Genomic DNA, 25,019 nt, shown 5'->3' on the forward strand with positions numbered 1-25,019 from the left:
AACTATTCCCTACTCCCAAGCTATCTGTAGATTTGTGCGAAAATTGGCTTGAAATTAACAAGGTATAGCGCACACAGCAACAGCGGTGCCGTCTAACACGCAGCTGCAGCAGTGAGAAAATGGTGGCGACGGGGAAAATGGCTTGGTCTTATAGGGCAAGGACATGTGACATACACTGCCAATGACACATGCCCTTGCTTGTGTGAAAAACAGCAGTTCGCTCCGTGTGTGCGCTGCTGATAGGCTGACAGACTGCACCTCCCCACTGCAAATGCGGGAAAGAGAAAAAAAAATGGAGATCTTCATTATTCCTGCAGAGATCCATCCCCTGCCCCTCCCCCCACCCCGCTGTACACTCAAACTGCGTATTAACATTAATTTTCATCATTACTGAGAAAAAATCCAGTTATGATTTTGGTGCACGAACAGTTATCGAACATAACCTCGAACAGCCGAATTTTTCTCAAATCGTTCGTGTTCGCCGAACGGCTCGAACACCGCCCAAAACAGCTCGAATTTGAGATTGGCGAACAGTTCGAGTAGAACAACGCTCATCTCTATTCTCTATACAGAGATCTGCTATCCAGTGGAGTGGGTTGAGAGAATGGTCAGGAATTCACATAAATAAAAGGGGTTTGGAACAGGGGTAATATTAGGCAGAAATGTGTTCAATATAGAGACCAAGGTCTAACAACAGGGATAAAATAATCAGGGCAGAGGCTGAAAATCATGTGTAAACCAGGTCAAGCAGAGTTTATAACTGGCGGAGAAGACAAGGATTTATTACATATATAGTTACATAGTTATTTATGTTGAAAAAAAAGACATAGATCCATCTAGCTCAACGTTTCTCCACCAGTTATACATTCTCTATCAGTACATTATTTATAACCCACAATCTTACTTGTTGTGAGAAAAGCATCTAGCCCTTTTTTAAATGCTGACGTAGTATCTACCATTACTACCTTTTGTGGTAGGGAATTCTAACAGTCTGAGTGCTCTAACTGTAAAGAACCCTTTCTTATTACCTCAATAAGAAATTAGTGCCCCCTGGTCCTTAGTATGGTCTTTGGAAGGAATAAGTCATGTGCCAGTCCTTTGCATTGACCACACATGTATTTATACATATACAGTAAATTAGATCTCCTATTAGGTGTCTTTTTTCTAAGCTAAACAAGCCCAAATTTTCTAGCCTCTCATCATACGAGAGTACTCCATCCCATGTAATAATCTAGTTGCCCACCTTTGAACTGACTCCGACAATTGAATATAATTTCTAAAATGCGGAACCCAAAATTGGATCCTATATTCTAGATTTGGCCTTACAAGTAATTTATAGGGGGGTAATGGGATTTTATCTCTCTTTTTATATACCCTAAAATCTTGTTTGCTTTTGCAGCTGCTGCCTGACATTGAGTACTGCTGCATTTGTAACCCGAATACCCAAGTCCTTCTCCTGTTCTGTAATAACTAGTATATTTCCATTTAATGTATATGCAATAGTAGGATTACTCCAACCTTAGTGCATTACTCTACATTTATTAATATTAAACCTTATCTGACATGTGTTTGCCCATTCAGACATCTTACCAAGATTTATACTATTATACTGATTCAGAAGTATAACTAGTTAGCAGCTCTGCTCAGGGTTAATAGTAGGGACTATACCACAATCCCAGCGAATACACAGGACAGTAGCATTGTCACACTGCTCTAGCCGCAATGAATGCACAGTGCTGTCCGGTGGCAGAACCAGAAATAGAGGGGACAGGCACCAACATGGATGTCACAGGTACATTTCAATTCTACCTCATAAAATAAAATTATGTGATGATGGCTATATGCAAATATACAATAACTATAATTTTGCCAAAGAATGAAAAATATGATTAAAAATCTCATCGAATTACAATTCACACAAAATATAAAAATATTGCGAACCCTCTTCAAACCATGAAGAAGTATATTATTCATTTTTTTTATTCAATTTAATATTTTAATTCAATGCTCCATTTCCCCTAGAAAGACTTGTTTTGTACAGGAATTTATTCACATAGCATCATGTGACATCTCTCATTTATGCTATGAAATGTATTCAAAACTTTCTTACTGAATTGTTCAAATGCTGTATTTGCTTAGGTTGCAAAGTCTTATTGTAATGAAGCCTGACGTGTGTACACATTAGGAACAATTTAAGCATGTCATGTAAGCCTGCTTTGTGGAGTGGAAATTTTTGAAAGAATCCAGATAAAATCTGTGAAAACATAACACAAAATGTACTTTTTTGCTGCCAGATTATAGAATCATGACAATCTTAGTGTAAACTTGGAATGGTAACAGACTTAACTTAATAAAAAGGAATTAAATGAAAAGTATTTAATATGTTATTAAAAAAAAAACCTCATAGACAGTAACTCTGATAGTAGTTCCTGTTAGGATAAAGTGGGGATTTGGGGACATGATGATACCCATGGCAGTACCCTAAAGACCTCAATTAAGAAATTTTGTTTTAACGTATGTGAAAGGTTAGTACTTAGAGGGCTTTTAAGTTCTAAGTTAAAAATGAAAAAAAAAATCTAGGCAGAAAAATGAAATCTAATTAATATACACACAAGCATATTAGTAGTACACACCCAAGATTAGTGCACCTTGAAAATAGTGCACAAATAGGAATATATGGACCTGGTCTACACTGAATGCAGCAGCCAGGGTTATGTTTTGGTCCAGGCTACACTGAAGCCTCCACTCTGTACCAGTCATTGCAATGGTTGCCTATCTGCTGCAAGGTATATTATAAACTTATCACTCTCACTCACAAAGCTTTCCATAGTTATGCACCTTGTGGAGACACGAGGGTCAGTGGGTATTCTCATCCGCTGGCCCGACTGTCTTTAGAAAGACCGGATGGGTAAGGACTCATCCCACTGAATGCTCATACCCCTTTACTGTGAGCAGAATACTACTCAGACAACACAGGGGTGAGGGTAAAACAGTGTGGTAATACTTTATTGAACCACCAACAGACAATATTATATAGTACAGTGCCAGCCAATATACAAGATAGTGTAAATGACAGAGTCTCACCCTTCCGCTTGCTCACCGAGATTAGAGCAGATGCGACTTCAGGGCTTCCAGGGCCCCCACCAGTGGCACCCCATTTTTGAGGAGGTAACAACAAGTTTAGGAAGCTGACAGTACATTGAGGTACATGGCCAGGTGACCTTATTGTCCCAACCTGGCTTCTCCATGGGTTGAGATGACCAGATGGTCCCAATCTGGCTTCTACATAGGTCTCCATGGAACCGGGTGACCAGATTGTCCCAACCTGGCTTCTCTAAACATCTCCATGGGGCCAGGTGACCTAACTGTCTCAGCATGGCTTCTCCATACGTCTCCATGGGTTCAGGTGACCGGATGGGCCCAACCTGGCTTCTCCGAACATCTCCATGGGTTCAGTGTTTGGCAATGGAGCAGATCTGTATCCCTCCAGCTGGAGCTATGGTCCCTTAAGCTAGCATCCTATAGAGTAGCAAATCTGTATGTTTGAGCCATGGTTCTCTGACTGTTGTTCTGTAGAGTCACTCTGCAGAAAGATAGCAGTCCCTTTTTACACCCACATTTGTCCTTCTGGCCATCATCCACAGATCAGGGGAAACTGGGATGAGGTCAACTCTCATTGTTCGACAATCAATCTGCATAGTTTGTCCGTCAATGTTGCAGGTCAACAAGCTTCAGGGACTGATACAATGGGTAATCAACATTTTAGCAAACTTCAATTGTTCAGTTACCCTGCGTCCCTGTCTATAAAGGCTAAACATCAATTCAAGAGTCAATATTCAGGCTCATATGAACAATGGTCTACTGGAAAATATGTCTGCCATAATTAAGAATAAATGCTGTGTCGTCACACACCTCCATACATCTACACTCTTATCTCTGTCTACCATCCTACTCATGCTCCCCATTCAGATAATGGCCTAAGAGTAACATTCTCTATAATCTTAACTTCCCACACCATCTCCAAGATGTATCTTATGCTGAGCCAGTTCTCTGGTATAAACTATCCAAAACAATATGGTTAATTCCCAGTAGCCACAGTTTTATGCATGCCCTTAAAATACATATTTCTTTAGACAGTCCTATAACCGCACCTCACTAATATATCTATTCCATGTTCTCTGTATTCCTACTCCCTCCATGCACTTAATAGCACTTTGTACTTATAAAGAAACTGGCCGGTGACTGGTTCATGCATCGTTATTTGAATATCCCTTTGTATTATAATGATGGCTGTGTAATGCAGGTGGGCAATCCCTTCGTTATGTCATTCTCAATTAAGCAGATAAAAGGCCTGGAGTTGATTTGAGGTGTGGTGCTTGCATTTGGAAGGTTTTGCTGTGAAGTAAACATGCGGTCAAAGGAGCTCTCCATGCAGGTGAAAAAAGCCATCCTTAAGCTGCAAAAACAGAAAAAACCCATCCGAGAAATTGCTACAATATTAGGAGTGGCAAAATCTACAGTTTGGTACATCCTGAGAAAGAAAGAAAGCACTGGTGAACTCATCAATGCAAAAAGACCTGGGCGCCCATGGAAGACAACAGTGGTGGATGCATGGGGCAGGGGGGGGCAGCTTCCGCCCCTAGAAGCAGGCACACAAGCCGCACACCAGGGCCGGCGTCAGCACCCGGCGCACCCGGGCAAATGCCGGGGCCCTGAGCAGGCGGGGGGGGCCTGTCAGCGCCCGCCCACCCTCCCCCGCTTGCTCAGGGCCCCGTCACCCAGCACAATACTTACCCCTCCCCGTGCCTCCGCAGCAGCTCCTGCATCCTCCGCGGCTGCTGCACTGTGACGTCTCAGGTCAGAGGGTGCGGTGATGTCTTTACACCACGCTCTGTCCTGAGCAGTCACAGCGCAGAGCGGGATGAGGCCGGCGACGCTGGAGTCCGGAGCAGCGGCAGCAGGTGAGATGTAAGGTGAGTATTTGATTTTTTTTTTTTATTATATGGAGGCCTGTGGCAATATAAGGGAGGGGGGTGAGGTGGGGGTGTGTGACATCCTGCATGGGGCATTATAAGGGGGGGTGACATCCTGCATGGGGCATTATAAGGGAGGGGAGGTGTGTAACATCTTGCATGGGGCATTATAAGGGAGGTGGGTGTGACATCCTGCATGTGGCATTATAAGGGGGGGTGTAACATCTTGCATGGGGCATTATAAGGGAGGGGGGGTGTGACATCCTGCATGGGGCATTATAAGGAAGGGGGGGTGTCATCCTGCATGGGGCATTATAAGGTGGGGTGACATCCTACATGGGGCATTATATGGGGGGGACAGCCTGCATGGGGCATTATGTGGGGGGAACAGCCTGCGTGGGGCATTATGTGGGGCGAACAGCCTGCGTGGGGCATTATGTGGGGGGGGACAGCCTGCATGAGGCATTATGTGTCGAGAACAGCCTGCATGGAGCGTTATATGGGGGCCAGTATTCTGTATGGAGCGTTATATGGGGGCCAGTATTCTGTATGGAGCAATATATGGGGGCCAGTATTCTGTATGGAGCGTTATATGGGGGCCAGTATCCTGCATGGAGCGTTATATGGGAGCCAGTATCCTGCATGGAGCGTTACATGGGGGCCAGTATCCTGCATGGAGCATTATATGGGGGCCAGTATCCTGTATGGAGTGTTATATGGGGGCCAGTATTCTGTATGGCGCGTTATATGGGGGCCAGTATCCTGTATGGAGTGTTATATGGGGGCCAGTATTCCATATGGAGTGTTATATGGGGGCCAGTATTCTGTATGGAACATTTTATGGGGGCCAGTATTCTGTATGGAGCATTATATGGGGGCCAGTATCCTGTATGGAGCATTATATGGGGGCCAGTATTCTGTATGGAGCGTTATATGGGGGCCAGTATTCTGTATGGAGCATTATATGGGGGCCAGTATCCTGTATGGAGTGTTATATGGGGGCCAGTATTCTGTATGGAGCATTATATGGGGGCCAGTATCCTGCATGGAGCGTTATATGGGGGCCAGTATCCTGCATGGAGCATTACATGGTGGCCAGTATCCTGCATGGAGCATCACATGGGGGCCAGTATCCTGTATGGAGTGTTATATGGGGGCCAGTATTCCGTATGGAGCGCTATATGGGGGCCAGTATCCTGTAAGGAGTGTTATATGGGGGCCTGTATTCCGTATGGAGTGTTATATGGGGGCCAGTATTCTGTATGGAGCATTTTATGGGGGCCAGTATTCTGTATGGAGCATTATATGGGGGCCAGTATCCTGTACGGAGCGTTATCTAGGGACCAGTATCCTGTATGGGGCATTTTATGGCGGCCAGTATACTGTGGGGAGCGATTCGCCGGTTTCTGAGCTACTGTGGAATTTACAATAGATATCACTCATGTAATGTAAGAAGTGAAATCTTTGCATTGTACTATATATATATTTCTCTTCGGTATGTGTGACCATGGCTTGCACCCCCCCCCCCCTAGTTTTGATCGTGGATACGCCCATGGGTGGATGATTGCAGAATAATCTCCATGGTGAAGAGAAACCCCTTCACAACAGCCAACCAAGTGAACAACACTCTCCAGGAGGTAGGCGTATCAATATCCAAATCTACCATAAAGAGAAGACTGCATGAAAGTAAATACAGAGGGTTCACTGCACGGTGCAGGCCACTCATAAGCATCAAGAATAAAAAGGCTAGACTGGACTTTGCTAAAAAACATCTAAAAAAGCCAGCACAGTTCTGGAAGAACATTCTTTGGACAGATGAAACCAAGATCAACCTCTACCAGAATGATGGAAAGAGAAAAGTATGGCAAAGGCGTGGTACAGCTCATGATCCAAAGCATACCACATCATCTGTAAAACACGGCGGAGGCAGTGTGATAGCGCGGGCATGCATGGCTGCCAGTGGCACTGGGTCACTAGTGTTTATTGATGATGTGACACAGGACAGAAGCAGCCGAATGAATTCTGATGTATTCAGAGCCATACTGTGTGCTCAGATCCAGACAAATGCAGCCAAACTGATTGGTCGTTGCTTCATACTACAGATGGACAATGACCCAAAATAAAAAAGCCAAAGCAACCCAGGAGTTTATTAAAGCAAAAAAGTGGAATATTCTTGAATGGCCAAGTCAGTCACCTGATCTCAACCCAATTGAGCATGCATTTCACTTGTTAAAGACTAAACTTCAGACAGAAAGGCCCACAAACAAACAGCAACTGAAAACCACCGCAGTGAAGGCCTGGCAGAGCATCAAAAAGGAGGAAACATAGCGTCTGGTGATGTCCATGAGTTCAAGACTTCAGGCAGTCATTGCCAACAAAGGGTTTTCAACCAAGTACTAGAAATGAACAGTTTATTTACAATTATTTAATCTGTCCAATTACTTTTGGTCCCTTTAAAAACAGGGTGGAACATGTTAAGGAGCTGAAACTCCTAAACCCTTCATCCAATTTTAATGTGGATACCCTCAAAAGAAAGCTGAAAGTCTGAACTTCAACTGCATCTGAATTGTTTTGTTTAAAATTCATTGTGGTAATGTCTAGAACCAAAATTAGAAAAATGTTGTCTCTGTCCAAATATATATGGACCTAACTGTATAAACGCATGTTCACATTGGCCATAAAACAGATAAAGCCTACAAGAAACAAGATGAACATACACCCTGTTGTAACTAAATAAGTAAAAAGCAAAAGTGCATTTAAATAATTTAGGGTTCTTAGTAACACTGTTTTTGATCAAAAATAGCGCAAAAACCGTCCCACCACGACAAGGTGACCCTATTCAGGACGGTCCTATACAGTCCTGTCTAATATTAAAACCGTATCATATGTCAGAAGTGACCTGTGTGAATAAGGGCAGATAAATGACTGGGTCTCCAACTCTGGACACCTCATCCTTGGAAAGCTTTTTAAATGTAATGTCCTGGTCAAAGAGGGGAGGCCACACCCTCACTTGCACAAAATGCAAAAATCCAAGAAAAATCACACATGTTGAGCTGGAGTATAAGCTGGTATACATGCAACATATAAACGCTTGTTCACATTGGCCATAAAACAGACAACGCCTACAACAAACAAAATGATCATAAACCCTCCAGTAACTATAAAAGTAAAAAGCAAAAGTGAATTTAAATAACATAGGGTTCTTAGTAACACTGTTTTTGATCAAAAATAGCATAAAAGTTTAGTGGTCAAAGTGAAAACTGAAAGATTTCACATAGATTTTTACATATTGACGTGGAAAAAATGACTATACATAAAATATATATTTCATACAAATACTTTTAAATGAGTGATCACTTTCTGGGAACTTTCCCTTTAAAATGGCTGCAAGAATACAGAGTTGCAAACCTTTTAACTTTTTAAACAACATCCTATAGGGAAAATGTAAAGCAAAAAAATTACAAGACAATTGCCAAAAATATAGAGTGTACTGATGTTGTATATCCAGAGGGTACAGCTGTACATGCTCCACAAGAAAGTCCAGAAGCTTGAAAAACTTGAAACTTGGTTAAGGACAGATTACATTGCAGCAGCTCAAATTCCATTATGTTCAGAGGCAAAAGAAAAGTGACAATAGGCAAGGATTGGGTATTTTGGCAAGTACTTTAGGGCTTGTGCATATGACTATATTGGTCTGAGTGCAATCTGACTAAACATCGGATCGCATTAGGACCAATGTTATTCTATGGAGCCATGCATATGTCCGATTTTTTCCTCAGACAGAGCCAATCCAGGGAAAAAAATTCATCACCAATAGAAATATACAATAGAGGTCAAATGAGGAGGATAAGGTTGGAGGGAACACCAAAATCCAATGCGGAACATATAAATACTATTAGTAAGCACCATTTAAATCAGTTCCCAATAGTGACATATAGAAATAAACAAAAAAATGCATATTATAATAGCAAAAGAGTAACCATGATCTAAAGTGCCATATGCTGTTCAATGTATGATGTAGCGCTTACCCATGATAAGGGAGGATTTGATGAGCCCACCACAGCTGGCCCGACGCGCGTTTTGCGTTGTGCTTTCTCAAGGGGAGGCTTTCTCAAGGAAAGCACAAAGCAAATCAGGACAGCTGTGGTGGAGCTAATAAAGAGTTAATTTCCAATTTTTGGCATCATCCTTTGCTAAAATAGAAATTTCTTTAGTTATTTGCTATTTTTCAGGTTTGTAATGAGATTTTTCATTGTTGTTCAATTTTCTTTGAATAATAAAAGTTAAATTTTTGGATGTGCCAGGATTTTTGTAAGTGTATCTTCTTGGTCTTTTTCTTCTAAGTATACACCCTTTCCTGTGCACTATATGCGCTATTTTTCATGGTGCCCAACTAAGCCTCTTTGTCTATTAAAACTACAGCAAGCAGCCCAGTAAGTGACACATCGCTGGAATGAGGGTCTCTCTCTTTACATCATACTGCTTAGGTGGCAAAAGATTAGGTTGCAAAAACCTGGCGACAGATTCAAAAGTGGCCAGTTTTTGATCTTATGTTACCTCTTCAGTGATTATTCCATTTTTCTGTTTATTTGCTTTTTTTTATTCACCAAAAATATGGGAATTTTAATTTAGTGCTAATTTCTATGGCCTTTTTAAGACTTTGTGGGTCAAGGACATGGCCCCAAAAAATCCAACATGCCACACTATTTTAAAGATCATAAATAGAGATGGGCGAACCCAAACTGCAACTTCTCCCGGAAGTCCTTTTTAGTGTTCGGAGGAAGGAGAGCGTGATATTCTGTGGGAATACTCTGCCCCTAGCTCTTACTATGACCATTTTACAGCACCAATCGGGTCTCCGTTGACTTCTAAGGGGTTTGAGACAAGTTAAGGTAGAGTTATGGTACCCGATCTTAACTTTGGACTAAAGTTTTGTTGAACCTGATGAACCTGAACATCCATGGGTCTGCTCATCCCTAACCACAAACACTAGCGCTAGGGTAATAATAAGTCATGATAGGGTAGTAATAATAATAAGTCTATATCTCTGGAAGTGCATGGTGGATTTAAAAAAAAATACAAGTTCAAAAACTGGTCCATTTTGACCTGATGACAGGTTCTCTTTCCAGCGCTTAGTCGGTACTGAAGCATGGTCGGAGTCACATTCAGAGTTAATAACAGGATTTAGAGCAATCTGAGTTTTTTGTTCACGTCTCCATTCAGATCTTTATCAAGTCTCAATGTTTATGAGGCTCCGTATCACTGGAATGACAAAAATGTTAATGATCACAGGAGAGATGCTTGGCTTCTTTCAGAAAATATGATCTACCTTTACAATATCTAGCATACGCACCCAAAAAATAACTATTAATTTACGATATAATACCTGGTGACAGATATTTTATGATTTTTTGGTTGAGACAGATGACACATTCCTATCTGGGTGCACAACAGTGCATTGTTGGAGATTTGGTGAGAAATGCCTGCCATGTGATCCGGCTCTACCAAACATCAAGTAACAGGAGCAGCTAAACTTGGCAGTAACAAGAAATTCTCCATCGCTGCACAGAGTGTGAAAAGGAATCCTAAAAAGGCTGGCTGTGAGTGAAGGAAGTGAATTTTATCAATGAAGAGCTGTTATTCCTTACCTTCTGCTGGTCTGGAGCCATGGACCCTATCATAATCACTGCTCTGAAAGTTTGAGAAAGTTACTGGAAGTTTTGTCACTTTTCTGTTCAGGTAGGAGGTGATGTGACTTCATGTATTTATCACTGCAGATGGTAATGTCATCGATATGTGGTCAATAATCAATGAATGGTAGTGTGGTGATTATTGTAAAATTAAAGCTGGTGGGACTACTAACACCAGCAGGCATTGCCAGCCTGAAGGCTCTAGAAAATGCTGGGGGTAGGAGTTCTCTATTAAAAATAGCAGACTGTGGTATGTATAGTGGCATATAGTATAGTATGATTCCTTCATGGTGTTCTGTATGGTAGAATAATAGATAGATAGATAGATAGATAGATAGATAGATAGATAGATAGATAGATAGATAGATAGATAGATTATAGATAGATTTTTTTTACTATATAGTATGAATCACTATCTGGCCCATTAATGTAGCCTATAACTTATACTATACTAGCATTATACTACGATATAGTATATGCCATACTATTGTAATGGAATATGTTTTCTATACTACAGTGGCTTGAGAAAGTATTCACCCCTTTGGCTTTTTACCCATTTTTTTACACTACAACCTGGGTTTAAATATTTTTAGAATCCGATTTGTGTGTGATGCATCAACACTAAATAGTCTGTTGGTGAAGTCAAGTGAGAAAAATAAAGACAAAAATTAAATTTATGGGATAAAATAAATAAAAATTGGCATGTGCATATGAATTCACCCCTTTTGCTTTGAAGACCCTAAAAATTTCTGGTGCAAGCAATTATCTTCATAGGTCACATACTTAGTGAAAGGAAGTCCACCTGTGTGCAATCTAAGTGTCAAATGTCTGTCAGTATATACACTTTACCTTTTCTGAAAGGCCACAGAGGCTGCAACACCATTAACAAGAGGCACCACTAACCAAACAACACCATAAAGACCAAGGAGATCTCCAAACAAGTCAGGGACAAAGTTGTCGAGAAGTACAAGTCAGGGTTGGGTTATAAAAAATATTCCAATCTCTGATGATCCCCTGGAGCACCATCAAATCCATTCTCATCAAATAGAAAGAACATGGTACCACAACAAACCTGCCAAGAGAGGGCACCCACCAAAACTCTCAGCCCGGGCAAGGAGGGCATTAATCAAAGAGACAGCAAAGAGACCAAAGGTAAACCTGAAGGAGCTTCAGAGTTCCCAAGCAGAGACTGGAGTATCTGTCCATACGACCACCATAAGTCGTATACACCATAGAGGTGACCTTTGTGACCTTTACGGAAGAGTGGGCAGAAAAAGCCTTTACTTACACACAAAAATTGTAAGGCTCGTTTTTAGTTTGCCAAAAGACATGAGAGAGACTCCACAAATGTATGGATGAAGGTGCTGTGTTTAGAGGAGACCAAAATTGAACTTTTTGGCCACCAAGGTAAACACTTTGTCTGGCGCCAATCAAACACAGCTCATCACCTCAAGAACACCATCCCCACAGTGAAACATGATGGCGTCAGCATCATGCTGTGGGGATGTTTTTCAGCAGCAGGGACAGTGAAAATGGTTCTAGTCATGGGGAAGAAGGATGGTGTGAAATACAGGGATATTCTTGAGCAAAACCTGTTTCATTCTGTCAGTGATTTCAGACTGGGATGGAGGTTCAGCTTCCAACAAGACCCAAAGCATACTGCTAAAGCAATACTCGAGTGGTTTAAGGGAAAATGTGTAAATGTTTTGGAGTGGCCTAGTCAAAGCCCAGACCTTAATCCAATTGAGAATCTGTGGTCAGACTTGAAGATTGCGATTCATCGGAGGAAACCATCTAACCTGAAGGAGCTGGGGCAGTTTTGTCTTGAGGAATGGGCAAAAATCGCAGTGGCAAGATGTGCAAAGCTCATAGAGACTTATACTAAGCGACTTGCAGCTGTAATTGCCACAAAAGGAGGCTCTGCAAAGTACTGACTTAGGGGGGTGAATAGTTATGCACAATGAAGTTTTTAGTGATTTTGTGCTATTTGTTGTTTGCTTAACACAAAAAAAAAAGAAAACCAAATGTTCACAGTTGTAGGCAGGTTCTTTACATGAACTGATGCAAACCCTCAAAGAAAACAGTGAAATTCCAGGTTGTGAGGTGGCAAAACAAGGAAAATTCCAAAGAGGTGAACACTTTTGCAAGCTCTGTATATATACAATACAGTAGTCTTTACAATATGCTATAACATATGACACCATACTGTGTACATAGCAGGGATTTGTGTGATTTACCATCCTCTGTGATACAATACGCCTCTGTTCTGTAGCGGATACTATACGATACAAATTAAAACATTTCACCTACAACATATTAGCCTTTTTCTCTTTGTCATGTACTTTAATGATTCATTAATGTGATACTGCGTTGTAAATAGGGTTTATACTATGTGCTATGTACAACTTATTTTCCCTTTTCTTTACTATACTGTAAAATACTATATCAAAACTCTCCAATTTACTTTAGTATATTTGGTACCCATATATTTAAAGGGGCTGTTGTCTTTTAAATATAATTCGTCCCTTTCTGCATTTTGTTTTAAAGAAAAAAAACGGCGCTGTACTCACCTTCCCTGGGTCCACCGACAAGTCCTACTCACTGATCCCGGTATGTGTCGATGGCTGCTGTTCTGACGTCACCTCAATCAGTGAGCTCAACAGCTACCATCTACATTGGAGTATCCCAATCAGAGCCGCTGAGCTGACTGATTGGCTGTCCTGTTGTCAGCACCACAGCTAACAACACATACCTGGAGCAGTTACTTGGACCTGAGGAAGGTAAGTACAGCCCGTTTTTCTTTTTTTTTTAAACAAACCCTTTAATTGTGATACTTTATATAAGTAGTCTATATTCTATACTAGACGGCTTTCATTATTATCTATCACCTTTGCCATTACTATCAGTGGCATAGTGAAGGTTGCCAGTCCCCAGGGAAAAATAAGTATTTTGCGCCCCCAAAACTGTGAACCATTAACGCTACCAGATTTCCTTACACTCGTCCAGTACTGAAGCCCTTATCTCCAATCACATGAATTGTAATTTAAGGAAAACTAACGTAATTATAGTTTGCCCTTTTACCATATTGATTTTTTTCTGGATTTTTGCTGGACATAAAAATTTAAAAAATAAAAAGTTATACGTTGTTATATATTTTTTTGCGTTTTATTATTATTACATTTTTTTTATGTAATTTTTACCTTAGCCCTATCCCTAACCCTAAGTCTAACCCTAACCCTAAACCTAACCCAATTGCTAGCTCTAAGACCAACCCTAGCCTTAAGACTAAGAATAGCCCTAAGCTTAACCCAATCTCTAACTCTAACCCTATTTAGAAGAAGTGTAAAAATGTAAAAGCAGCTGTTAGTAATGAATAAAGACCGTATTGTGCGCCGCACTTGATTCAATAACGTGTGGATTCATTACGTGCTAATCTTCAGTCTCTCGTTCACTGCTTATTCCGAGTGCAGCAGTGCTGATGAGTTTATCATTAGCTGATGGCGTTCTAGCTGATAGGTGCGAGAATTCAGCAGCACAGAAAGTGCAGACTCAGTAGTACAGTGAAGCAAGTTATTATTAACTATTTACAGGCCAGCAAGTAGAAATGCAATAACTGATGGATGCCTGGCAATCAGCAAGTTACAGACAATACATTTTTGCACAGTTTTTCATATCTTTATTTGCTCTACCGTTATCCTCTGTCCCTAGAGCCCTGGCCACAGACGCTGTGCAATAAAGTAATAAACCTGGTACTAACGCAATTAGAAGTGTGACACCAATCGGCTAATCGTAGACTAAAATTCCCTCATGTTCTTTAATACAGTTAACTGTTTCTTCGTGTACTAGCAAACAGACATAACAATCTGGATTAATAATTTCAACAATATAATGCACCGAGCGATATTGAGAAAGATGCTCTGATCCTTTGGCTTTCAGAATCCAAATTGCATCAATAATGGCTTTCACCCAGTGCCTCTGTCTTCCAATTGCAGTTACCGCTACAGGCCCTAACAGGAGTCAGCTCTGCACCTCTGGCAGGCCACAAGTCTTGTACTGTAGGCTGCGACCAGTCCCCTTTACTACCAACCTGTTCTTGCTGTCTCCTATAGCTAAAGCACAGCTCAAGTCCATTCCCTTTCCTTTCGCCAGGCCTCCTGGCCTTTAGCTCACTTGGTCAAAGTATCATATAGTTAACAAGGCCTCCTGGCCTTATGCTCACCCGAGCCAAATTCTGTCACTTTAATTAGGCCTCGGGCCTACTGCTCACCCGAGAAAAGTTCCGTCCCTTAAATTAGGCCTCTTATCCTGCTGCTCACATGAGAGAAGTTCCGTCCCTTTAATTATGTTTACGTCATATGTCGTGTCCCTTACTTTAATGTGGGTTCCGGCTCTGAGCCCGCAATTTTTCCCTTATATAACAGCTGATTTAATCATCTGTCATGTGCCTTTAACAGCCACAGCTGGATCAATCTCTGACAGCGGGATTTAACACGCGTCGGCCGAAAGCACGTCATTCCGGCCGGCCATCAGCGCCCCTGTTACGTGATCATGTGGCGCTGATGGGTTGTCATGACAGCCGGAGGTCTGCAGAAGACCCCAGTGCCTATCATTAAGCTACTCCTGTGAACGCACTTGGAATTTGTTTGCTGTTTTCCAGTACACTATATGGTTAAAATCAATGGTGCCATTCAAAAGTACAACTCGTCCCACAGAAATCAAGCTTTCACATGGCCATATTGAAGGAAAAGTAAAAAAATTATGGCTCTTGGAAATAGGGGAGGAAAAAACTAAAACAAAAAAAATGGAAAATGGCCCGGTGGTGAAGCAGTTAATAAGGCCTCCTGGACTGTTTCTCACCTGAGTGAAGTTCCGGCCTATTAAGTAGGGCTCCTGTCTTTTTCCTTACCTGAGAGAAGTTCTGTCCCTTTAATTAATCCTCCTGGCCTACTGCTCACCCAAGTGAAGTTCCATTCTTTTAAATAAGGCTTCCTGGCCTTGGCCTACTGCTTACCCAAGCAAAGTTCTGTCTGTTTAATTAGGCCTTCTAGCTCGTTGTTCACCAGAACAAAGTTCCTTCCCTTTAATTAGGCCTCCTGGCCTGCTGCTCACCCGAGCGGCATTCCGTTCAGTTAACTAGGCCTCATGGCCTTCTGCTCACCTGAGCGCAGTTCTGTGAAGTCTCGTTAATCAGGACCCCCAATATTCCTTGAAGGGGATCTTCACCACTGTACAAGTCCACTACCGCAGATAGTCATAAGTCTCTAGTCACACTCTTCTAGCATTCAACGGTAAGCCAGTTCAAGTGACACTGCACATGCTACTTGATACAAGTGTAAACTAGTGCAGGTCTTACTCCACATGCGACTTGGTACAAGTTTGAGTGATCACTCAGCTGTTGCCGTGGGGATTTTATGTTTTCTTGCTGCATCACTGCAGATCACTTGCCCCTGTGCATCTGGCTTCACATTTTATCCTGGGTAACCAATCCTTTTTCTTTGATTCCAAAGTTGTTTTAATTCCCAGCTCTTCTGTTTTGGCCACTAGATGGCAACATCCATTCACACATGTCTCACTATGCATTGTATGAGTCACTCACTTCCTTACACAGTGACAGATGACAAAACTCACTTCATTATACTGAGCTTTGTCATTTCGCCTGTTGCCTATGCAGCGCACAGTAGCTGATGATAAACTCATGTCTCTTGTTGCGCTTTGCATAACCAGTGCCAGGCAGGCAGTTATTCGCTTACAAATGCAGGTTGCATGGTAAAGTGCTGAGGCAACTGCCCCTCCCCTCCTGGCACTACCCAAGCTACGCCACTTCTATCTGTATATTATAAATTATACTATCCTATTCTTTATGCCATACTAGCCATCTATATATACTGTACTTTAGCTCATTATTAAATATTACTATATTATGCAATGCAGGTCTTCTACAGTAGTCCTATTATGCATATAATTAGACCGATCATTCCAAAACGTAATATCATAGGGAAACTTTGAAAAATAACTTCCACTTCTAGGGTGCTCCAAATGCCATATTGGTCAGTAGAATTGGGTAAAGCACTTTATAATATGTGTCCAGTGCTATAATTTGTTTATTCAATCAAAAAGTTAAGCTGCGCACTGCGTGCGCCAAGATTTATGCACACATTGCATATATTATATGTCACGTACACACTTCTCAGCACGTGATGTGGAGTGTGCATGCAAGAGTTAGTTTATCTCCTCTCACTCAATCCAGCACTCAACCTCTGTTTTAGGCTATAAAGTGAGCATAAATCACACTCTGAGGCATTCAGCACACCTCGGTTTCTTAACTCACTGCCACCACTCATCAAACACATGGAGTGATGAGTCCCCAATGTAGGTTACTGTCTGACAATCAAAAAGGTCACATACTCTCTTAAAGGCTATAGGTTCTTTAGAGCAACAAAGGATCAACTTATTAAAGATTTTAAGCTTTAATATAGAAATATACAGTGCTTGCAATAAATATATAAAAAGGTAAAAATAAAATGACACACAAATATGCAAAGCAATTATAAAATAACAGAAATACCTAAACATTTCCATCTGCAGTTATCCTGTTTCCTGAGGGAAGGAGAAGTGAATTATGGACTACATCAGCCATTAGGCAGCCCCCACATGTGAATACTTTCTCTTTGTGTCACACAGCTTTTTATAGTCCTGACCATAGGCTCATATTTCCAGGATTTGTCTATTTTAAAGATGCTGTCTGTGAAGGAATGATGAGCCAAGTTGTGGCATTTCAAATACCTGTGTCTTCCCCCTTCCTTCCTCTCTATATACATACAATAGAAAATATTCCTTCTAGTTACAAACATCTACTAGCTCTGTGAAGCTGCCATATTCGACACCTCTAGCATGCTCCCAGGATGACCCCTATGGTCCTAAGTCCTGCATAAGAGCAGGCAGATGCTATGTCCTTTGTGTGGAGGCGATATATGGATGCATATTAACCAGTTTATCTATTGACATTGTAGTTTACATTACAGTCATATACTTCCTTCAAATTATATGTAGACTACACTCATAAAATGAAGGTACTTAGAGCATAAATAGGCAAATTCCTACGTTAAGTACCTCAATTTTATAAGTGCAGTCTACAGAGCAGTAATGCAGTTTACATTTCATATATTCAATGTTTGCATATATCTTAGTGCACACAGTGTCTGCTGCCCTCTTTGGTATGTATATACTGCAGTCACTGCAGCTTGCACCTGTTCACATTTGCTTCAGTCTGCTAGGAGGTGAAGGTCAGATTTATGTTTTTTTTGTAGTGTAAAAAAGGGAGTGACTCATACAATAGGAATGCACAGTAAGGCTGCGTGCCCACGTTGCGTATTACAAGCGTATATGCTGCGGAATTTCCGCAGCGTAAACGCTTGTAAAACGCATGTATATCCGCACCCCATGGTCCCCAATGGCATTCCGCAATGTCAATGCCCATGCTGCGGATTTTTCCGCAGTGTATATGCTGCGGTCAAAAATCCGCAGCATGTTCATTAATTTTGCGTTTCCGCATGCGGAATCAATGTGCGGATGGTACCCAAGTCTGGAGGAGAGGAGACTCTCATCCAGACCTGGGTACCAAATAACCTGTAAAAAAAAGAAAAAATAAAGTTTATACTTATCTTCTGATGTTTTCCCTCCGTCGCGCTGTTGTGTGAAGGACCTGCCACGTCATTGAGTCATGTGACCCATCACATGACTCAATGACTTCACCGCAGGTCCTGCACACAACAGCGTGAGCCGCTCAAGACTCCGGACGGGGCAGAGAATGCATCAGAAGGTGAGTATAAACTTTATTTTTTTATTTTTTACCATTCTGATTCTTTTTTTTTAACTATTACTTGGTCACACTATATAAATCCATGCCGGTTGCATGGATTTTTATAGTGTGAACAAGTTGTCAAGCACTTTTCCAAGTGATGCTAAAATCACTTGGAGAAGTGCTTGATAACCCGCATGCGGAAATGCATGCAAAGATGCTGCAAAGACGCCTCACAAATGCTTCTACCTGGCGGGAAAACCGCATGTAAAATCCGCATGCGATTTTCCCGCCAGGGAGAAGCGTAAAAAATATGCTTCAGTTCCGCAACGTGGGCACATAGCCTAAAGCTTGTGTGAACAAATGCTGCTATCTAGCGACCACTGACTATGGGGTAGAAACTAATAATGACTTAGGAACCACATAGAGAGGAATGTTAATGCAGGGAGGAATGGAGAAGCCAGATGAACAGGGGACATGTGATCTGCAGCGACGAGGCGTGAAAATGCAAAAAGCCCCATGGGGCAGAGCTGAGTGATTGCTCAGACTTGTACCAAGTCTCATGTGGAGTAAGGCCTGCACTAATTTACAGTCAAACCCAATGCAGAACCTCTCTGAAGAACAAGGAATTTTAATTGTTGTGAGCAGCTGGTACAGAATCCTGATTAACGGTATAGAACTACCTGATTGCGGGAGCAGCAAGCACTGAGGCCTGATTAACGGGACCACCCTGATCATGTAAGCAGCAGGCACGGAAACCTAAATAACGGTACAGAACTAACCGATCGTGGGAGCAGCAGGTACAGAGGCCTGATTAACGGAACCGCCTGATCGAGTGAGCAGCAGGAATGGAGGCCTGATCAGCAATACTGAACTACCCAATTGTGTGAGTAGCAGGCACGGAGGCCTGATTAATGGAACCACTTGATCGAGTGGGCAGCAGGTACGGAGGCCTGATTTACAGTAGGGGAACCACCTGATTGTGTGAGCAGCAGGCAATGAGGCCTGATCAACAATACTGAACTATCCAATTGTGTTAGTAGCAGGCACGGAGGCCTAAGTAATGAAACCACCTGATCGAGTGGGCAGCAGGCACGGAGGCCTGATTAACGGTAATTGAACCACAGATCATGTGAGCAGCAGGCATCGAGGCTTGATCAACAATACTGAACTACCCAATTGTGTGAGCAGCAGGCACGGAGGCCTGATTAATGGAACCAACTGATTGAGTGAGTAGCAGGCACAGAGGCCTAATTAACGGTAATTGAACCACTGATCGTGTGAGCAGCGGGCATGGAGGCTTGATCAACAATACTGAACTACCCAATTGTGTGAGCAGCAGGCACGCAGGCCTGATTAACTGAACCACCTGATCGAGTGAGCAGCAGGCACAGAGGTTTGATTAATGGTAGGGGAACTACCTGATCGCGTGAGCGGCAGTCATGGAGGCATGATCAATAGTACTGAACTACTCAATCGTTTGAGCAGCAGGCACAGAGTGTCACAGGTGTGTCAGATGTAACAGACAGTTGCTCTGCATCTGGCTGCAGAAGGTCACTGCATTTGGCATTGCAGACGCCTTCTTAATCCATCTTACTTTTAGACACAGAGGCAACCTCCCTCCTGCTCTGATTGACACACCCTGGACTGGGCGTTTATAAACTCTCAGTCTGCTTTAGGAAGTCGCCGGTGATATTCTCATTTTCCCTTGTGAAGGCTTGGAGCTATAGCAGTCGGCTAGCTTCCTCTCTGGTGCCCTTGGAGGATGTTTGATGTTATCTCTCTGGTGTCTTCTCAAGCTAAGATTTCCCCCCTTTGTTTGTCTCCCTTGTTGTCTTTAGTTTATAGTGGGGACTGACCAGTGCTCTCCCCCTTCTATCTAGGGCCTCGCGCTAGGAATAGGGCGTAGGTTTCCTACTCGGCGATTGGTGTGGAACCAATATAGCGACGGTAGTGTAGGCAGGGTGTTATTAGATCGGCCTAGGGGTCTCTACTCCCCCTTTCCCTAGTGTCTGGGCTTCCTTCCCCTCATCCCTTCGTGCTGCACTCAGTCTTTCCCACACTGTGAGTGACATGGAGGCCTGAATAACAAAAGCATCTGATATAGTGAGCAGCAGGCACGGAGGACTGATTACCCCTAGTGGAACCACCTTATCACGTGAGTAGCAGGCATGGAGGCCTGATCCACAATACTCAACTACCCAATCGTGTGAGCAGCAGGCACGGAGGCCTGATTAACGAAACCACCTTATTGAATGAGCAGAAGGCGCATATTCCATATTGACGGTAGGGGAACCACCCGATCGCATGAGTAGCAGGCCCAGAGGCCTGGTTATAGGAAAGGAAAAGGACTTGAGCTGAATCGTAGGAATAGGGGACAAGGAGAACAGGTCAGTAATGAAAGGAACTGACCACAGACTACAGTACATGATTTGTGGCCTGACAGGAGTGAGGAATTGGCTTCTATTAGGGCCTGTTGCAGTAAAGACCATCGATTCAGCTCTGACGCTGACTGTGGACGGATCAGCATATCCTTCTCAATATCGCTCGGTGTATTATGTTGTTGAAGTTAATGACCCAAATTGTGTTTTATAAGCCAGTTTGTGAATGCACAAAGAAATAAGTTCTCTGTATAAGGACACGTTCACACTTTCAGTATTTGGTCAGTATTTTACATCAGTATTTGTAAGCCAAAACCAGGAGTCAGGAGTGGGTCAAAAATACAGAAGTGGTGACGTGTTTCTATTATACTTTTCCTCTGATTGTTCCACTCCTGATTTTAGCTTACAAACACTGATGTGAAATACTGACCACATACTGATAGTGTGAGTGTAGTTAGGGAATCCTTCGTCAACACCTATCGATGTCACATCTCTAAGTGCGGTAGCACCGGGTTTATTATTTTATAGGGCAGTGCCCAGGGCTGTAGAGTTAGGGACAGAGGATAGCTGTTAGACCACAGAAAGATTACAAGAACTGTGCTGAAATTTATTGTCAGTAACTTGCTACTTACCATCTACAAGATATTGCGTTCTTACTTATTGACCTGTATGTAGTTAATAAATAACAACTTGTTTTACTGTACCACCGAGTCTGCATTTTCTGTGCCGCTGCATCCTCGAAGGGGAGCCCTTGATCAGGACTTGAGAGACCACCTTTGCTGGAAAATTACAAACTATATACAGTACTATGATATTGGTCTATATTGGACTATTATATACTATACATATTCTTTTACTATACTACCTTCCATGCACAGTCTGATGACTAGATGATATACTATACATATTCTTTAACTATACTACCTTCCATGCACAGTCTGATGACTAGCTGATATACTATACATATTCTTTTACTATACTACCTTCTATGTACAGTCTGATGACTAGCTGATATACTATACATATTCTTTTACTATACTACCTTCCATGCACAGTCTGATGACTAGCTGATATACTATACATATTCTTTTACTATACTACCTTCTATGTACAGTCTGATGACTAGCTGATATACTATACATATTCTTTTACTATAATACCTTCTATGTACATTATGATGGCTAGATGATATACTATACGTATTCTTTTACTATACTACCTTCCATGCACAGTCTGATGACTAGCTGAAAAACTATACATATTCTTTTACTATACTACCTTCTATGTACAGTCTGATGACTAGCTGATATACTATACATATTCTTTTACTATAATACCTTCTATGTACATTATGATGGCTAGATGATATACTATACATATTCTTTTGCTATACTACCTTCTATGTACAGTATGATGGACAGATGATATACTATACATATTCTTTTACTATATACTACCTTCTATGTACAGTATGATGGATAGATGATATACTATACATATTCTTTTGCTATACTACCTTCCAGGTACAGTATGATGGATAGATGATATACTATACATATTCTTTTGCTATACTACCTTCCAGGTACAGTATGATGGATAGATGATATACTATACATATTATTTTACTATATACTACCTTCCAGGTACAGTATGATGACTAGATGATATACTATATATATTCTTTTGCTATACTACCTTCCATGTACAATATGATGGATAGATGATATACTATACATATTCTTTTACTATACTATGCACAGTATGATATATAGATGATATACTATGTTGTGAGGTGCAGGTTCGTGCTTTGCTGTACAGTACAGGACATTCTGACTCTCACTTCTGCCTCTGGCTATTTCACATATAAGACTCGATTATAACATTTTTATTAGGAATTTTTGGCATGAGTCCTGCCCCTGTTTTGGAGGTAGGAGCTTCTGACATCTCCATCACCAGACCCTAGTAATGGGCGGGATACTGATCTCCAATCCCCTTATATAAAGTCCCTATGGACTGTAGTATATGCTCAGAACTGATGAGAGGTCCTGAGGTCCCAGCGAAGGCATCGCACCAGGTAAGGGTACTACATCATGGACTATTATGTGATAACTGTCAGTTTATTGTAGGTTCACTCATTTGTAATTTCATTTCTATGTTTTTAGAGTAAATTGGTCGCTATTGAATGCCCTTATCATTATTAAGGGCAATGTTCTTGAACCCTCTAATTTTTTGCACCTACAACTTTCAACATATACTAGAAGTTGTAGTCCAAAATCAGGCAGAAAATGCACCATGATTTAATAGTATAATAATAATAATCAGTACAATGCATAGTATTATAGGGTCTATACTGCGGGGGAGACACATGGAAATGTTTGCAATGCTCCAGGGTCAAGTGTAGATTATATTGTTTTACCAAAATCTGGAAAGAATAAGACTGAGGACTGAGCTGGGTAATATTGTATATTAATGGGTTAGATACCTCACATCATTTTCTAAACTGTCAGCAGTTTGCATCTATTCTGTATCCTATTCTTATTTTTTGGGGATGGACAAAAAAAAAACATGCACAATTTTTTTCCTTTCCCAATTTTTTTCCTTTCCTAAAAGATGGATAGCATACAGAACAGACACATTTTTCAATAAATTGAAGTCTATGTAATTTTGCCGAGGAGACTAGAGGTGTTCAAAATGGAACAATAGTGGGTGCAAACGGAACCCAACGTTTCCATTTTTGTAAACGATCCGTCAAAAAGATATGTTAAAAAATAGCTTAAATGTGGGTTTCTGTTTGTCTTCTGTTGGGATCTCTTTCTTTTCCCTTCTGCTTTTTTCTTTACTTGGATATGTTAGAAAAAAATGCCAAAAGCTAGAGGGAAACTACCCTAAGATTATAGACAGTTCAAATATAGTACACCAGCTCAGAAGGGCTGAATCACACATACATATACACCAGCTCAGCAGGGCCGAATCACACATATAATTACATACACCAGCTCAGCAGGGCTGATTCACACATAACAGAAACACCAGTTCAGCAGGGCTGAATCACACATTATAGAAACACCATCATAGAAATGGGTTAATCACACATTATAGATACATCAGCTCAGCAGGACAGAATCAACATTATAGAAACACCAGCTCAGCAGTGCAGAATCACACATTATCATTATAGATACACCAGCTCAGCAGTGCAGAATCACACATTATCATTATAGATACACCAGCTCAGCAGTGCAGAATCACACATTATCATTATAGATACACCAGCTCAGCAGTGCAGAATCACACATTATCATTATAGATACACCAGCTCAGCAGTGCAGAATCACACATTATCATTATAGATACACCAGCTCAGTAGGGCTGAATCATACATGATAGAAACAACAGCTCAGCAGAGCAGAATCACACATAATAGATACACTAGCTCAGCAGGACAGAATCATACATTATAGATAAACTAGCTCAGCAGGATAAAATCACACATTATAGAAACACTAGCAAAGCAGGGTAGAAACACCATCTCAGCAGAACAGAATCAATTTTTTTCTCCATCTTCTCCTCATTTGAGAAAATCGGATCACACTGTGCTGACACTGATCACAGCTTGATCAGAGGGTGATTTTCATCATCGGCACAATTCTCTTGGATGACAGAATAAACTGTTTTCTACACCTGCCCTAACTGTTTTATACATTCATAGGAATGGATTATTAGGATGCAATATTTCTCGGAGTTCCTATATAATAAACACATTTTTTTTGTCCATACTACAAAAAACGATTTCAAATGGCATATCATTAGCTGAGTACAGTAAATTCACAGTGTGACCCGTCAGAATAAAATACATAGAAGAGATAAAGTATACACATAGAATAAATAGATAGAAAGATGTAAGTGACATATATAATTATTGCAGTGGTGTGTAGTTTAATGTTCATGTATTTAAATAATAAATCTTAAAGAAAAAATGGCGTGGGATTCCCTGAAATTTTAAAAACCAGCTGAGGGAAGGCAGACAGCTGGGGACTGATGTTTATAGCTTGAGAAGTGGGTAATAAATATGGAGCTTCCAAGGCTATTAATATCAGCTCACAGCTGTGTACTTAGCCATTACTGGTTATTAAAATGGGGGACCCCCCAAAATGACTTGGGGTCCCTCCTATAATTA

General features: G+C 41.3%; 1 protein-coding gene across 4 annotated transcripts in view; it reads left to right on the forward strand.

Annotated features, from left to right (window-relative positions):
• Positions 1–25,019, forward strand: part of SLC14A1 (solute carrier family 14 member 1 (Kidd blood group)) — a 705,795-nt gene that overhangs the window by 612,999 nt on the left and 67,777 nt on the right. The window contains exon 1 of one of the 4 annotated variants that reach the window (XM_073680467.1): positions 10,512–10,712. The exons of 2 other annotated variants lie outside the window; for them this stretch is intronic. Coding sequence is in view for 1 of the 2 variants with exons in the window: in XM_073680465.1 (XP_073536566.1) it covers positions 22,878–22,916 (39 nt within the window). In the remaining variant the exon portion in view is untranslated. Of the gene's footprint in view, positions 1–10,511; positions 10,713–22,858; positions 22,917–25,019 lie in introns of those variants that run through there. One more of the 4 variants, XM_073680465.1, reaches the window with a different exon arrangement.

Source organism: Phyllobates terribilis, unplaced genomic scaffold, assembly GCF_046119375.1.
Source record: "Phyllobates terribilis strain yellow unplaced genomic scaffold, ASM4611937v1 Scaffold_1__5_contigs__length_1240528914, whole genome shotgun sequence".
NCBI lineage: Eukaryota > Metazoa > Chordata > Amphibia > Anura > Dendrobatidae > Phyllobates > Phyllobates terribilis.